Source organism: Lontra canadensis, unplaced genomic scaffold (assembly GCF_010015895.1).
Source record: "Lontra canadensis isolate GAN:19392208 unplaced genomic scaffold, GSC_riverotter_1.0 scaffold95, whole genome shotgun sequence".
In the NCBI taxonomy this organism is placed as follows: domain Eukaryota; kingdom Metazoa; phylum Chordata; class Mammalia; order Carnivora; family Mustelidae; genus Lontra; species Lontra canadensis.
Window position 1 is genome coordinate 5886169 of NW_022631089.1, and position 17053 is coordinate 5903221.

The 17053-nt window shown below is 38.5% G+C and overlaps 1 protein-coding gene across 3 annotated transcripts in view; it reads left to right on the plus strand.

Moving 5' to 3' along the window:
• The window catches only part of DIAPH3 (diaphanous related formin 3), a 501032-nt gene that overhangs the window by 45801 nt on the left and 438178 nt on the right, over window positions 1-17053 (plus strand). For 2 of the 3 annotated variants that reach the window (XM_032836998.1, XM_032836999.1), the window contains one exon: window positions 1134-1301. In XM_032836998.1, coding sequence (XP_032692889.1) covers window positions 1134-1301 — 168 coding nt within the window. Of the gene's footprint in view, window positions 1-1133; window positions 1302-3088; window positions 3153-17053 lie in introns of those variants that run through there. The other variant, XM_032837000.1, reaches the window with a different exon arrangement.

The window sequence follows — 17053 nt, forward strand, 5'->3', positions numbered from 1 at the left end:
TGAACTTATAATTTACATTTATTTCTTTTTAAATTTTTTAATTTTTTTTAAGATTTTATTTTTATTTATTTGACAGAGATCACAAGCAGGCAGAGAGGCAGGCAGAGAGAGAGGAGGAAGCAGGCTCCCTGCTGAGCAGAGAGCCCGATGCGGGGCTTGATCCCAGGACTCCAAGGTCATGACCTGAGCCGAAGGCAGCGGCTTAACCCACCGAGCCACCCAGGCGCCCTATAATTTACATTTAAACAACCATACATGGCTAGTGGCTACCATGAATAGCACAAGTCGATAGATTATATACATTATGGCAAAAACAGTGTAAGATATAGTTACACTGAACAATTCACGGAACCATTGTGGTTTCTGAACATACTTCTGTTAACTACTTTAAGACCTTCTTTGCCTTTTTGATACCACTTGAAACTTTGAGTCTGGGTTTTATGTGAGGAACAGAATTTGTGAAATCAAGCAATTTCCAAAGAATAAATAATTAGTTTTATAAAGTAATATCTACATACTTGCAAATATCAGTGAACTATTTGATTTAATATAAGAAATCTCATCGCAGCAAAATCCCCAGCTTTATCTCCTGAGGCTTTAGCCATCCTACTCTATAGCTGCTTGTGAAATTCAAACACGGACCAGCCTGAATGAAGAGAAATGTGTTATTTATCACACCAACAAGCTCTAGAGATATAAGCAGAATTCAACTCTTAGTGCATATTATGAAATGTGATTGACGAATTCTCTGAAAAGGACCCTGGGCAAGGGGGCTGGGAGTTAGGACACAAAATATTGGTTTGATTGCCCACCCCCAAATTAGCCCAGTTACCTTTGTAAAACTGTTTAGTTTGCTAATCTGTAAAGCAAAGGTCACCTGCCATTAGAATCTTAATTCTGTAATTTAAGATTAGAAGGAATCTTTGGAGGTTGCCTGATCTCTTTTCTGTCCTTAGACAAGATGATTATGGAACACTTTTGTGTTTTAAAAGATCTTAAAGATTCTAGTGCTGAATGCCTTCTGATGAAATCATAGTGATAATGGGATCGACCCTGTTGGGGGGGGTTATTTTGGCAACTAGATACATGTTGTTGGAGGAAATATTAATGCATGTGCTACTTTGCCTTTGTAGCTGGACAAATTTGCCAGCATAAGAATTCCAGGGAGCAAGAAGGAGAGACCTCCGCTTTCCAACCTGAAGACTGCGTTTGCAAGCAATGATTGCTCTTCCGAGGTGATGGAAAATATTCCAAAGCCACTGTCACAGAATGAAGTCTTAGAACTTTTTGAAAAGATGATGGTAAGAATTTTTTTTTTCCCCATAAAATGGTTGATGAAAAAAACCTTACCTTGTTAATGGACCAATGAACATTTAAGGCTTGTGTTCCATATATGATTTCTGATGTCCCTGAAGATAGCAATTTAGGCATACAGACCTTTAGGATTACAAAAAAAAAAAAAAAAAAAAAAGAAAATTGACACACTAGGTTTTGTGTGTGTGTGTGTGTGTGTGTAATATACAGAATACATAAAAACCCTCTCAAGTATCATAATGGTACATTTTGAATCTTAAAGATTATTTAAGTGGTCTATTAGGGTTTGTTTGCATTTTAGAATGATCATCACAGTGCTGTGTATGTGTATGCTGATTTTGTTCATCTTTTTTTCTTGTTTGATTCCTTTCTTAGTTCTCAGGATAACCAGGTTCATAGAGTTCCAGAACATTTATATCTGAGGAGACTAGAACTTACTTATTTTGGGGTGTGTCTTTTTTGGTGGAGATAGTGCTGTACAAGCTGCCTTTGGTTGGTTCCAATAAATGGGGATCCTGACTCTGCTCATGGGTAAACTAATTTGACCAACAACCCACTGTGTTAAGTACGTTCAAAATCATTTATCACAAAATGAATGCTAATTGCATCTAAATAGTTTCTCATATAGTTCTTACCCTCAAGTTGCTTATCTTGGAGGAATCAAAATAAACATTTTGAAAAATTAAATGAGTAAGAAATGCCAGAGGGTTCTAATTAATGGTTAAGTTCCGTGTAAGTTCAGAGTAGGAAGAAATTAATTTTTGAGATACCTCATTAGCTTCAGGGGAAGCCAAAATTAAAAGGTTATTATAGCAGCTTAGGAAAATTTCATGGAGCAGATGGACTTAGAGGCAGGTGTGGCCTTATAGGGTTGGAATAAGCAGAGGGAAAGGGCATTCTCTTAAGATGGGGAAATGACAGTGAACCAGGACAGAGCAAGGTACAAATAGCTCAGGGGGAATGTGTGAGAGGTTTGAAAAATTAGACTGGAGTGATAATTTAGGGCTGATTATGAGAGGATTTTTTATACCATTTTGAAGACTTGTGTAATATTTCAACTCAGGATTTATTTTCTCTATTCCTCTATTATTTTTGACAGCCTTATTAGTTTTTAGGGAAATTGACTTATTTAGTGTATAAAATGTGTTTGAAATTTGAGACAGTTAATAGCTGGCCTCCTCATTATTCAACTGGAATCAACAAAATATTTACCCTTATATTGCCTTATTTTCTATTCATCAAATATTTGTGTTCAGTGTTATACATGGAGCTTTAGAAGGCCCAGAAAGAGAGAACGCCTAAGTTTGTGTCTCCATAGGATTAATTAGTGTTAGTGATTCCTAACTTTTCATCACTGAGCATATGTTAGTATTGTTTTGCATGAACCCTAGACTTGGGACATTCTTACCTATCATGTCAGCTCTTGAAGAAGGACTAATTTTGTTTTTAATTAACCACACATGTATAACTCCTTAATAACTCTTTTGTCTCCATGAGTTGGTATCATTTTAGCCTTGAACAAAAAACCTTTTCTTTCCCCCCAATTTTAGCGTATGTGCCACCAAAGTGAGGACTTTTGTTTGTTTTTGTTTTATATTTTGCTGGCCTTTGCTTCTGTTAATGAGGCTTGTATAATTGTAGTTCTCTTCAATACCACGTTGGAGGACTCAAGATAATAAAGTGCCCTTAGCTCCCTTCTCATTCCATGTACTATGTGTGGAACCACTGACCTGAATTACCTAGGGGATTCTAGAATTGTACTACTTTCATTTCCTGGTGACTACTTTGTTAAGATGTTTTTCTTTTTGATCATGATTGCTAGTGGCATCTGAGTATGAGTGAGTAGGCTATTAATGTAAGGTGTTTACGAGGCCACATCTTAACACCACAAGCCATTAAAAGTATAGCTACCGGGAGTACCGAATACAGTTCACGGTATTCTGTACTGACCATGATTACTGGAGGTATTTTTCAGTTACTGTGAAAAGGGTCAGTTACCCAGAGAAGGGTAAGACTTTCAGTGTTTGTAGTTATGAATAGGGCAGAAGGATATTGACATTTCTGAAGTGTTTACACAATACATATTTAATAACTGGGCCCGATTGCTTGTTAAATCTAAACAGGTATCCCTGTTGGCAGAAAATCATTTGCAATCAAACTCATTTTACTCAGCAGCAGTAAAATAAAATTTTTGATGGGTCAGGGCTGCCTAGTTTGCTAAGTGAGTTTGTGAGAACTAAGGTCTTGTTTTTTTTAAAAAAAAAAAAAAAGGAATTAGGTTCTTCTTCCCTTTCTGATTGCTTGACTGACAATACATTGTAGGGGAAAATCCACTGATGGTTCTGGAGTTGAGGAAGTTCTCTTCCCTTCCCTAAATGGAGATGAGTGATATTTGTCAGGCTTTACAGAGTGCTTCATTTTTGACAAATTTAAAGCTGGTCTATGTCTGTAGAGAATGCTAGATGAAGCGTTGAGTTTGAATTTTTTTATTTTTACTTACATATCTAGTACTTCTTAAAATTTTTAACTTTTATTTGTTTAGTGAGTGGAAGAGTGAGAGAGCAGGGGAGGGGCAGAAGATGGAGAGACAGAGAATCTTGAGCAGACTCCCTGCTGAGTGCGGAGTCCCACAATGTGTGACCCTGCGATCATGACCTCAGCGGAAATCAAGAGTTGTCACTTAACCAACTGCTCCATCTAGGTCCATCGTACCTCTGTCCTTTCGAAGAAGCTGCATCAAATCTGCAATCTTAACGTCTTGGCATTTGCCGCTACAGGGATTTTCTATCATTTAAAATTTACATCTAAATTCCTAGTTTTGATATTGTGCAATTTTTAAAAACTTATTTAACTTTATCAAAGGTATTGAAGTAATTTTTACATAAAGTAAAAACTGTTCTTACAGAACCCTTTTTTTTTGAATAGTCTTCAGTGTGCTGACTTGATAGAGTTAAGGGTATAATGCTTGAATATTTGTAATCCTTTCATGTTTATTTTAGAGATGGATTTACTTGGTCTCTGGGAAATAGTTTATTGGGTTTTTCGGTTGAGGTTGGGTCGAGCCTTATTTTTTTAAGCAGTGATGAATGTTGAGACTACTTTAGGGCTCTTTTTCCCATTTGTCTTTTGGTAAAAGTGGAATTGTTATCTGAAAGCCCTATTGGTTTCTGTGTGGATCTAGCTTTGTGAAATAGCTATGTGAACATCTTGTATATACAACTTTGATTTCTGTAAGTCAAGTTTCAGTGCTTACTATTGGACTCACCGTAGGTCTATGTTAACTGGTTTTTGAATGATTTGAGCATGGTAGATACAAGCTGAAAGTGACTTGATCATTGTAGCTGTTGCCTCTTTATATCAGCCCCCTTGGCTTATTCTTGTGCTCCTAGGTGAAATCCCAGGCAGGTCTCAGACTTTCTCTTGGCTTTGAGATTAAACAGAAAAAAATTATAAAAATAATTTTGATCTAAAAAATAGCTCTCCCTTTCCCCCCTTACAGGCTGGCTTTACTTCAGGTCTCTAGTTGGGGCAGTGGTTAGGGAATGAGCTTGGCCTCTTTTGTTTCTCTACTTTACTTGTCTGTGCTCTACTCTCCAGACTGCCAACTATTTCCTCCAGGACTACATGGGAGGTGAGGAGAGGAGGAATAAGAGTTTGCTTCTGGTCTAGGGTGTTTATAATCTGTCCTTGGTGCTCTGGGGTGATGTTGGTTTTTATTGCTGCTGTAACAAATTACCATGGTTTTTGATGGCTTAAACGCCAACATACTGTCTCCTAGTTCTGCAAGTCAAAGTCCAGGTTGACTCACCTGGTTTCTCATGTTTCACAAGGCTAAAATCTATGTCCAAATGGCTGGGATCTTACCAGATGCTTTGGGAAGAACCTCTTCCAAGTTCATGGTGGCAGAATCCAGTTCCTCGCTGTTGTAGGACTGAGGTCCTGGTTGTCCTCTGGGGCTGCCTTAGCTCCCAAAGGCCTCTTTCCTATCGTTTGTGTGGGCCCCTACCTCTCTGTTATATGAAATCCATCTCCTGTTTAAAATTTCTATGCCTTCTCTTCCTGTGGCATCTCTTGTCTCCCTCTACAGAAAGTTCTCTGCTTTGAAGGACTCCTGTATTAGATTAGGCTCACCCAGATGACCCAACATAGTATTGCAGAGTCCCCTTCTAACAGGTAATGTAACTCATTTATAGGACCAGAGATTAGGGCATGGACGTGGGAGACTGTTCTGCCTTTTACAGGTGTAGGAAATTACAGATGCTGATTCTTTTCTTCTGTAGCATTTTTGTGCTCTCTGGTACCCAGTCTCACCTGCAGTTCCCTTGTCACTGTCATTGGTGATGTATCCTTTGGTCTTCTGCCCTGGTTTTCCATGAGCCTGTTCCTCTGCAGGAGTCGCCTTCTGGATTCAGGACCTCTCAGAGGCCCAGGACTGCTGCTTCCCTGGGATGTACATCCTGCCCATGGGAAGCTGATGTATCCTTTGGCCCTTGTTCTTGTCCTTTATCTCATTTCCTTCAGAAGTTGCCCTTTAGGGAGTATAAACTACTTGATTCTTTTTTGCTATTCCAGATTTACCCTCCTAACTATAAGTGGCTTTCTAATCATTAGATCTTATATGTAATACATTCCACTCCCTCTTGTCTGCAGCTCTCTTTCCTTTAGTTACCATGACATTCCTTTCCTTCTGATTGTCCTGTTTTCTGCGCAGTTTTTACCAGGTTCCATTCCAGGTTTCCTGATTCTGACTTTCATTTCCTCAGGGCGTTACCTCTGGTCCTCTTATCTTTTCTTTGTCCACTTTGGTTCCTTTCACATTTCTCATGGGGGATGGGAGCCCTTTCATGTTAGAATATCCCCAGTATTCTGATGCTCTGCTGTCTTTGCAAGAGCAGCTATAATCAAACTCTGTAAAAGATGCTAAACCTCAACAAACCAGAAACTGATCTCATTCTTTTCTTTTGATGTTTTTCCAACTTTACTGAGATACAATTGACCTATATAACATTGTGTAAGCTTAAGGTATACAATGATACAATGTTACTTGATTGATGCATATATATATATATATATGCTTTATAATGGCCCAGATATTTATTTTATTGTAGTACAGTTGACACACAATGTTAGTTTCAAGTGTACTACATGGTGATTGGAGCATCTATATTTCTAAATGATTACCACAGTAAGGATAGTTAACATGTCTGTCACCTCATTTAGTTACCATACCTCACCCTCAGTCCCACAGTCAGAACTTTTAAGATTTAGGGGAGCCTGAATGGCTCAGTCGGTTGAGTGTCCAACTCTTGATTTCGGCTCAGGTCATGATGTCAGGGTCCTGGGATCCAGCCCCATCTCTTCTTGGGCTCTGCACTCAGCGGAGAATCAGCTTGAGGGTTTCTCGTTCTCTGCCCTTCCCCACCCCTTCAGATAAATAAATTAAAAAAAAAGAACTTTCAAGACTGACTTTGAGCAATTTTCAAGTATACAATACAGCATTAGATTGACCAAGTTGTACATTAGATCCTCAGAATTTGTTAGTCTTAGAACTGTAAATTGTACTCTTTGACCGCCTTCATCCACTTCCCTCCAGCTTCCTTCATCCACTTCATTCACCAGCTCCTGGCAGCCACTAATCTGTTTCTGGGAGTTTGTTACTTCTAGATTGCACATGTAAGTAATATTATGTAGTATTTCTTTGACTTATTTCACCTAGTGTAATGCCCTTGGGGTTCATCCATACTGTTGCAAATGGCAGCATTTCCTTTCTTACGGCTGAGTAATATTCTATTATGTATATGTATACACTAGTTTCTTTATTCATGTATCTGAACTGATAGTTTTTTTTTGCCATTTTAGTTTCATAAATAGTACCGTAAACATGGAGGTACAGGTATCTCTTCCCGAGAGTGATTTTCATTTCCACTGGATGCGTACCCAGAAGTGGGACTGCTGAGATCAGACAGAAGTTCTGGTTTTATTTATTTGGAATATCTGTACTATTTTTCACAGTGCCTGTAACAATTTACATTCTCACTAACAGTGCACGTGGGTTCCCACTTCTTCATTCTCACTAACACTTGATATCCTTTTGATAACTCCCATTTTAACAGGTATGAAGTGATACCTCTTGTGGTTTGTTTGTTTGTTTTTTAAAGATTTATTTATTTATTTAATTGACAGAGATCACAGGTAGGCAGAGAGGCAGGCATAGAGAGGAGGAAGCAGGCTCCCCGCTGAGCAGAGAGCCCGACTCGGGGCTCGGGGCTCAATCCCAGGACTCTGGGATCATGACCTGAGCTGAAGGCAGAGGCTTTAACCCACTGAGCCGCCCAGGCACCCCTCTTGTGGTTTTTTATTTGGATTTTCTTGCCGATTAGTGATGAAGAATTTAGCCACTTCTTTATCCTCTTTGGAATAGAGGTTTATTCTGTTCTCACTTTTTTTTTTTTTTTTTAAGGTTTTATTTGACAGAGATCACAAGTAGGCAGAGAGGCAGGCAGAGAGAGAGAGAGAGAGAGGGAGGAGGAAGCAGGTTCCCTGCCGAGCAAAGAGCCTGATGTGGGGCTTGATCCCAGGACCCCGGGATCATTACCTGAGCTGAAGGCAGAGGCTTTAACCCACTGAGCCACCTGGGCACCCCTGTTCTCACTTTTTAATAAGATTTCTTTGTTTGAGTTGTAGGAGTTCCTTATATATTTTGTATATTAACCTTTTGTCAGATGTGTGGTTCGTAAATATATTCTCCTATTCTGAGGTTGCCTTTTCATTTTGTTGATGGCTTTTTTGCTGTGCAAATTTGATGAAAGCCTACTTGCTTATTTTTGTTTTTATTGCTTGTGCTTTTTTTTTGTCCTATCCTAAAAGCATTACCCAAAACAATGTCCATGAACTTTCCCCCTGTATTTTCTTCTTGGAGTTCTATAGTTTTAGGTCTTAAATTTATGTCTTTAATCCATTTTGAATTAATTTTTGAGTGGTGTAATGTAGGGGTTTAGTTGTATGTTTCTTTTTTGTCTGTGGTTAACCAGTATTCCCAACTGTATTTATTGAAGAGACCATCTTTCCCATTAGGTATTCTTGGCTTTCTTGTCAAATATTAGTTGACCATATATGTATGGTTTCTTTCTGGGCTCTTGATTCATTTGCATTGATCTATGTATCGGTTTTTATGCCAGTATGGTATTTTGGTTACTGTAGTTTTGTAATATAGTTTGAAGTCAGTAAGCATGATCCCTCCAGCTTTATTTTTCAAGACTGCTTTGGTTAATCATGGTATTCTGTGGTTCCATAAAAAACAGTGTAAGACTGTTTTTCCTATTTATATAAAAATGTGGTTGGAATCTTGATAGGGATTGCATTTACTTTATAGGTGGCTTTAGGTAGGATGGATATTTTAACAATACTAATTGTTACCTATGAGCATAAAATGTTTTCCCATTTATTTGTGTACTCATATTTTTCACCATTGCTTTACATGTACAGATCTTTTACCTCCCTAAATTTATTCTTGTTTTATTGACTTTCATCCTATTGTAAATGAGATTGTTTAATTTTTTTTTTCAGATAGTTCACAGTTACTGTATAGAAATGCATCTGATTTTTGTGTGTTGATTTTATATCCTGCCACTTTACTGAATTCATCTGTTCTTGTTTTTTTGGTGGAGCCCTCAGGGTTTTCTATATATAATATCCTCTGTAAATAGGTGACAGCGTTACTTCTTCCTTTTCAATCTGGTTGCCTTTTATTTCTTGCTTCTGCTCTGGCTATGACTTAGAGTACTAGGTTGCTTTAGGTGAGAGTAGGCATCCTTATCTGTTTCATGATCTTGGAGAAAAAGCTTTCAATCTATAACCAGTTGAGTACAGTTGGACTATGGGCTTTTTATACGGCCTTTAATATGTTGAGGTCTGCTTCTATTCCCAGTTCACTGAGTTTTTATCACGAATGGATGTTGAATTTCGTCAGATGAATCCCACTTTTTTGTGGTGTACAGTCCTTTTAATGTACTGTTTAGTTTAGCTTGCTAGTATTTTGTTGAGAGTTTCTGCTTCTAGAATGGATAAAGAAGATGTGGTATATATATACAATGAAATACTATGCAGCCATCAAAAGAAATGAAATCTTGCCATTTGCGACAACATGGATGCAACTAGAGGGTATTATGCTTAGCGAAATAAGTCAATCAGAGAAAGACAATTATCATATGATCTCCCTGATATGAGGAAGTTGAGAGGCAGTGTGGGGGGTTTGTGGGGTAGGAAGGGAATAAATGAAACAAGATGGGATGGGGGGGGAGACAAACCATAAGAGACTGTTAGTCTCACAAAACAAACTGAGGGTTGCTGGCGGGGAGGGGGATAGGGAGAGGATGGTGGGGTTATGGACACTGGGGAAGGTATGTGCTATGGTGAGTGCTGTGAAGTGTGTAAACCTGGCGATTCACAGACCTGGGGCTAATAATACATTATATGTTAATAAAAAAATAAAAAATTAAAAGAGTTTCTGCATCCAAACTCATTGGTGATAATGGCTTAGAGTATTCTTGAAGTGTCCTTGTCTGGCTTGGCATTAGGGTAATGATGGCTTGGTAAAGAGTTAGGGAGTATTCCCTCTTTCCCTCTTCTTCAGTCTTTTGGAAGAGTTTGAGGAAAATGGGTGTTAATTCTTCTTTAAATGTTTGGTTACCCAGTGAAACCATCCAGTCTTGACTTTGGGCAGTTTTCGTTATTGATTAAACTTCAGTGTTCTATTGGTGTGTTCAGATTTTTTGTTTCTTCATGATTATGATCTTGATAAGTTGTGCGTTTGTAGGAATTTATCCCTTTCTTATAGGTTGTCCAATTCGTTGGTGTGTATATATAGTTTAGAGTAGTCTCTTATGACCCTCTGTGTATTGGTGATAGGATTTGTAATGTGTCCTCTCTGATTTCTGATCTGAGTGTTCTCTTTTTTTTTTAAATTTTTTTTAATATGCGCCACACCCAATGTTCCATGCAATACATGCCCTCCTTAATACCTCCTTAATTTCTTAAGGAATCAACAGGCTCACCCAACGCCCCACCCACCTCCCCTCCAAAACCCTCAGTTTGTTTCTCAGTGTTCAGTCTCTCATGGTTTGTCTTCCCCTCTGATTGCCCCCAACTCACTTCTTCTCTCCATCTCCCAATGTCCTCAGTATTATTCCTTATGCTCCACAAGTAAGTGAAACCATATGATAATTGACTTTCTCTGCTTGACTTATTTCACTCAGCATAATCTCCTCCAGTCCCATCCATGTTGATACAAAAGTCGGGTATTCATCCTTTCTGCTGGAAGCATAATACTCCATTGTATATATGGACCATTTTATCTGTTGAAGGGCATCTCGGCTCTTTCCACAGTTTGGCGACTGTGGTCATTGCTGCCACCCAGCAATGAACATTGGGGTACAGACGGCCCTTCTTTTCACTACATCTGTATCATTGGGGTAAATACCCAGTAGTGCAATTGCAGGGTCATAGGGTAGCTCTATTTTTAATTTCTTAAGGAATCTTCACACTGTTTTCCAAAGTGGCTGCACCAACTTGCATTCCCACCAACAGTGTAAGAGGGTTCCCCTTTCTCCACATCCTCTCCAACACTTGTTGTTTCGTGTCTTGTTGATTTCGGCCATTCTACCTGGTATAAGGTGGTATCTCAATGTGGTTTTGGTTCGAATATCCCTGATGGCTAATGATGATGAACATTTTTTCATGTGTCTGTTAGTCATTTGTATGTCTTCTTTGGAGAAGTGTCTGTTCATGTCTTCTGCCCATTTTTTGACATGATTATCTGTCTTGTGTATGTTGAATTTGAGGAGTTCTTTATAGATCTTGGATATCAGCCCTTTGTAGAATCATTTGTGAATATCTTCTTCCATTCATTCTATGGGTTATCTCTTTGTTTTGTTGACTGTTTCCTTTGCTGTGCAGAAGCTTTTGAGCTTGATGAAGTCCCAAAAGTTCATTTTTGCTTTTGTTTCCTTTGCTTTGGAGACATGTCTTGAAAGAATTTGCTGTGGCCATTGTTGAAGAGGTTACTATCTATGTTCTCCTCTAGGATTCTGATGGATGCCTGCCTCACGTTGAGGTCTTTTATCCATTTCGAGTTTATCTTTGTGTATGGTGTAAGAGAATGGTTGAATTTCATTCTTCTACATATAGCTGTCCGAAAACTACATATAGCTTTCCCAGCACCATTTATTGAAGAGACTGTCTTTTTTCCACTGTATATTTTTCCATGCTTTGTCGAAGATTATTTGACCATAGAGTTGCAGGTCCATATCTGGGCTCTCTACTCTGTTCCACTGGTCTATTTATTTTTGTGCCAGTACCATGCTGTCTTGGTGATCACAGCTTTGTAGTAAAGCTTGAAATTAAGCAATGTGATGCCCCAGTTTTGTTTTTCAACATTTCCGTAGCAATTTGAGGTCTCTTCTGGTTCTATACCAATTTTAGGATTGTTTGTTCCAGCACTTCGAAAAATGTCAGTGAATTTTGATCAGGATGGCATCAAAAGTATAGATTGCTCTGAGCAGTATAGACATTTTAACAATGTTTATTCTTCCAACCCATGAGCATGGAATGCTTTTCCATCTTTTTGTGTCTTATTCTATTTTTTTCATAAGTGTTCTGTAGTTCCTTGAGTACAGATCCTTTGCCTCTTTCATTAGGTTTATTCCAAGGTATCTTATCGTTCTTGGTGCTATAGTAAAGGGAATCGATTTTCTCATTTCCCTCTCTATATTTTCATTATTAATGTATAAGAAAACAACAGATTTCTATGCATTAATTTTGTATCCTTTAACATTACTGAATTGCTGTATGAGTTCTAGTAGTTTGGGGGTGGAGTCTTTTGGGTTTTCCATAGAACGTTATCATGTCATCCACAAAGAGAGAGAGTTTGATTTCTTCTTTGCCAATTTGAATACATTTTATTTCTTTTTGTTGTCTGATTGCTGTTGATAGGACTTCTAGTACTGTGTTGAACAACAATGGCAAGAGTGGGCGTCCTTGTCGTGTACGTGATCTCAAAGGGAAGGCTGTCTACTTTTCCCCACTGAGGATGATACTCGCTGTGGCTTTTTCATAGATAGGTTTTATGAAGTTGAGGAATGTTCCCCTTATCCCTATACTTTGAATCGTTTTAATCAGGACCGGATGCTGTATTTTGTCAAATGCTTTTCCTGCATCAATTGAGAGGACCATGTGGTTCTTCTCTTTTCCCATATTGATTCGTTCTATCTCATTAATTGATTTGGGAATATTGAACCACCCTTGCTTCCCATGGATAAATCCCACTTGGTCATGGTGGATAATCTTTTTAATGTACTATTGGATCCTATTAGGATCTTGTTGAGAATCTTAGCACCCATATTCCTCAGGGATATTGGTTTGAAATTCTCATTTTTGGTGGGGTCTTTGCCTCGTTTGGGGATCAGGGTAATGCTTGCTTCATTGAAAGAGTCTGGAAGTTTTCCTTCTTTTTCTGTTTTTTGAAACTGCTTCAGGAGAATAGGTATTATTTCTTCTTTGAATTTTAGTAGAGTTCCCCAGGGAATCCATCAAGTCTTGGGCTCTTGGGAGGTTTTGGTCACTGCTTCAATATCATTACTAGATGTTGTCCTATTCAAGTTGTCAATTTCTTCCTGATTCAGTTTTGGAAGTTTATAGGTTTCCAGGAATGCATCCATTTCTTCTAGGTCTCTTAACTTATTGGCATATAACGGTCAATAATAATTTCTGATGATTATTTCTGTTTCCTTGGTATTAGTTGTGATCTCTCCCTTTTCATTCACAGTTTTATTAAGTTGGGTCCTCTCTTTCTTTTTGGATTGGTTTGGATTAGATTAGATTTATCGATCTTATTTTTTCTTTCAAAGAACCAGCTTCTAGTTTCTTTGATGTGTTCTACTGTATCTCTGTTTTCTAACTCATTGATCTCTGCTCTAATCTTGATTATTTCCCTTCTTGTGTGTGGGGTTGGCTTAATTTGTTGTTGATTTTCCAGTTCTTTAAGATGTAAAGAGAGCTAGATTTTTCAATTTTTTGAATTCTGGATTTTTCAATTTTTATATTCTGGATTTTTCAGTGTTTTTGAGTGAGGCTTAGATGGCTATGTATTTCCCCATTAGGACTGCCTTTGCTGTATCCCACAGATTTTGGACCGAAGTGTCTTCATTCTTATTGGTTTTCATGAATTGCTTAAGTTCTTCTTTGATTTCCTGGTTGATCCAAACATTCTTAAGCAAGGTGGAATTTAGCTTCCAAGTGTTTGAATTCCTTCCAGACTTTTTCTTGTGGTGGAGTTCCATTTCCAAAGCACTGTGGTCTGAGCATATTCAGGGAATAATCTTTTAATATTGGTTGAGCCCTGATTTGTGACCCAGTATGTGGTCTATTCTGGAGAAAGTTCCATGTACACTCGAGAAGAATGAGTATTCTGTTGTTTTAGGGTGGAATGTTCTGTGTATATCTGTGAGGTCCATCTGGTCCAGTGCATCATTCAAAGCTCTTGTTTCTTTATTGATTTTCTGCTTGGTTGATCTGTCTATTACTGAGAGTGGCATATTAAGATCCCCTACTGTTAATGTATTCATATTAATATGACTATTTATTTTTTAAAAGATTTTATTTATTTATTTGACAGAGATCACATGTAGGCAGAGAGGCAGGCAGAGAAGAGAGAGGGGGAAGCAGGCATCCTGCTGAGCAGAGCGCCCGATGTGGGGCTCGATCCCAGGACCCTGAGATCATGACCTGAGCCGAAGGCAGTGGCTTAACCCACTGAGCCACCCAGGCACCTGACTGTTTATTTTGATTAGAAGTTGGCTTAAGTAGTTGGCTGCTCCCATATTGGGGGCATAAATATTTACAATTGTTAGATCTTCTTGGTGGATAGACCTTCTAAAAATGTAGTGTCCTTCTGTATCTCTGACTACAGTCTTTAGCTTAAAAATCGAATTTATCTGATATGAGAATCACTACCCCAGCTTTCTTTTGAGGTCTATTGACATGAAAGATGCTTCTCTATCCCTTCACTTTCAGTCTGGATATATCTTTAGGTTCCAAATGTGTCTCTTGTAGACAGCATATGGACAGGTCTATCGTTTTATCCAATCTGCAACCTTGTGCCATTTTATGGGAGTATTTAGGCCATTCACGTCAAGAGTGATTATTAAAAGGTAAGTTTTTATTGACCTCGTGTTGCCTTGAAGTCCTTGTTTCTATAGATTGTCTCTGTATATTTCTGTTCTATGTCACTCTTGAGTTCTTCTTTTATAGAACCTCCCCCTCCCCTTAATATTTCTTGTAGTGCTGGCTTGGTGGTCGCATACCCTTTTAAACCTTGCTGGTCTTGGAAGCTTTTTATCTGTCCATCCATTTTGAATGTCAGCCTTGTTGGATGAAGTATTCTTGGCTGCATGTTCTTCTCATTTAGTGCCCTGAATATGTCTTGCCAGCCCTTTCTGGCTTGCTAGGTTTCTGTGGACAGGTCTGATGTTATTCTGATGGTCCTTCTTCTGTATGTAAGGAATCTCTTCCCCCTAGCTGTCCTTAAGAATTTCTGTCTGAAATTATGATTTGTGAATTTCATAATTAAGTGTCTGGATGTCTTTCTAGACTCGTTGATCTTGCCTCTAGGACACGAACACTTGTTCCATTCCCCAGATTAGGGAAATTTTCATCCAAAGTGTGTTCAACTATATCTTCTAGTCTTCTCTCTCTCTCTACCCCCACAGGGATCCCAATAATTCTGACGCTGGAACATTTCATGGCATCATTTATTTCCCTAATTTGGTTTTCATGGCTTCTAAGCTGTTTGTTCCAGGCCTCCTCCTTATCCTTCTTTTCTATTAGTCTTCTAGATCACTAATTTTATCTTCTGCCTTGGGTTACTCTAGCTGATAGAGTATTTAGATTAGATTGGATCTCATTGATAGCATTTTTAACTTCTGCCAGATCAGCTCTCACTTCCTCCCTTAGAGATTCTATGTTGTCACTAATGGTCTTCTCCAACCTAGCCATTGCCTAGATAATTGTTACCCTGAATTCCCTTTCCGAATACTGTTTATGTCCATATCCAATAGTTCTGTGGCAGAGGGCACAATCTCTGGATTTTTCCTCTGTTGGATGTTTCTCCTTCTAGTCATTTTGGTGAAAGGTGGTTGAAGGGATCTATAACTGAATATATCATCCATGACCCAGGCAAGGTGCACCCTTCCATCCACTCATAAGATATCCCGGTGATCACACTCTGGGTGTCACAGTAAGCTGGACTATGTGCCTTGATCTGAGAACAGCAGATCTGACCATGCTGACATCCTGATCTTAGACTTCCAGCTTCCAGAACTGAAGCTTGCTCATGAAAGCAGTCCTCAGAAGGGTTGCAGCTTTAAGTTTTAGCTGGCAAGAGAAGGGTTATTTCTGAATACTCAGAACACTGAGTGTTTCTCTTTGAGTTGATCATTTTTTTTTTCAAATCTACCTCTTTGTTTCATGATTTTTCCCCCATTTTAAAAATATTTTTTTTTTAAATTTTTTTTTTAAAGATTTGATTTATTTATTTGACAGAAACAGACACAGTGAGAGAGGGAACACAAGCAGGGGAGTGGGAGAGGCAGGCCTCCCGCTGAGCAGGGAGCCTGATGTAGGGCTGGATCCCAGGACCTTGGGATCACGACCTGAGCTGAAGGCAGACACTTAAGGACTGAGCCACTCAGGCACTCCTAAAATATTTTCTAATCCGTTCTAATCTTTATTATGTCTTTAACTTTGGGCTGAGTTTATTTCTTCCTTGAGATATAAAGCCAGCTTGTTAATTTAGGATATTTCTTTAAGGATTTATTTATTTTAGAGGGAGAGAGTATAAACACACATACACAAGCGTGCGCGTGCATACACACACACACACACACACAGACACACACACACACACTCTGGGGAGGGACTGAGGGGAAAGAGAATCCTCAAGCCAACTCCCCGATGAGCCCTGACCTGGATGCTCTGAGATCATGACCTGACCTGAACCAAGAGTTGGCGGCTCAACGACTGAGCCACCTGGGTGGCCCTAATTTGAAATATTTCTTTTTTAATGTAGGTATTTGTTGCTGTAATCTTGTGTCATACTGCTGTGGCTGTATCCTACTGGTATTGGTATGTTGTGATTTTGTTTTCATTGGTCTTCAGGTAGTTTTATTTTTCCCTTTTCATTTCTTCTTTGTCCCATTGATTGTGCAAGATGGTGTTGTAAAATTTCCACATATTTGAATTTACAGCTTTCCTCTTGTTACTGTTTTCTAGTGTCTCACCATCATGATCAGAGAAGATACTTGATAATATTTTATCTTGTTGAATTTTGAGGCTTGTTTTGTGGCCTAACATATGCTAAATCCTGAAAATGTTCCATGTGTGCTTGAGAAGAATTAGTATTTTGCTATTCCTGAATAGTAGACTTTCTATATATCCATTCTATAGTATTGTTCAAATTTGCTCTTTCCTGACTAATTCTGTCTGGATCAGATTGTGGTGGTATTATATTGTTTAACTATTGTATTGCAGTTAATTTCTCTTTAGTTCTGTAATACCTACTGGATATAATTATGTTCTCAGATGTTGGGTGCATAAATAGTTAGACTTATTTTTAGCTTCCTGATGAATTGATCCCTTTGCCATTACATAGTCTTCATCTTTTGTGACCATTTTTAGCTAAATTCTG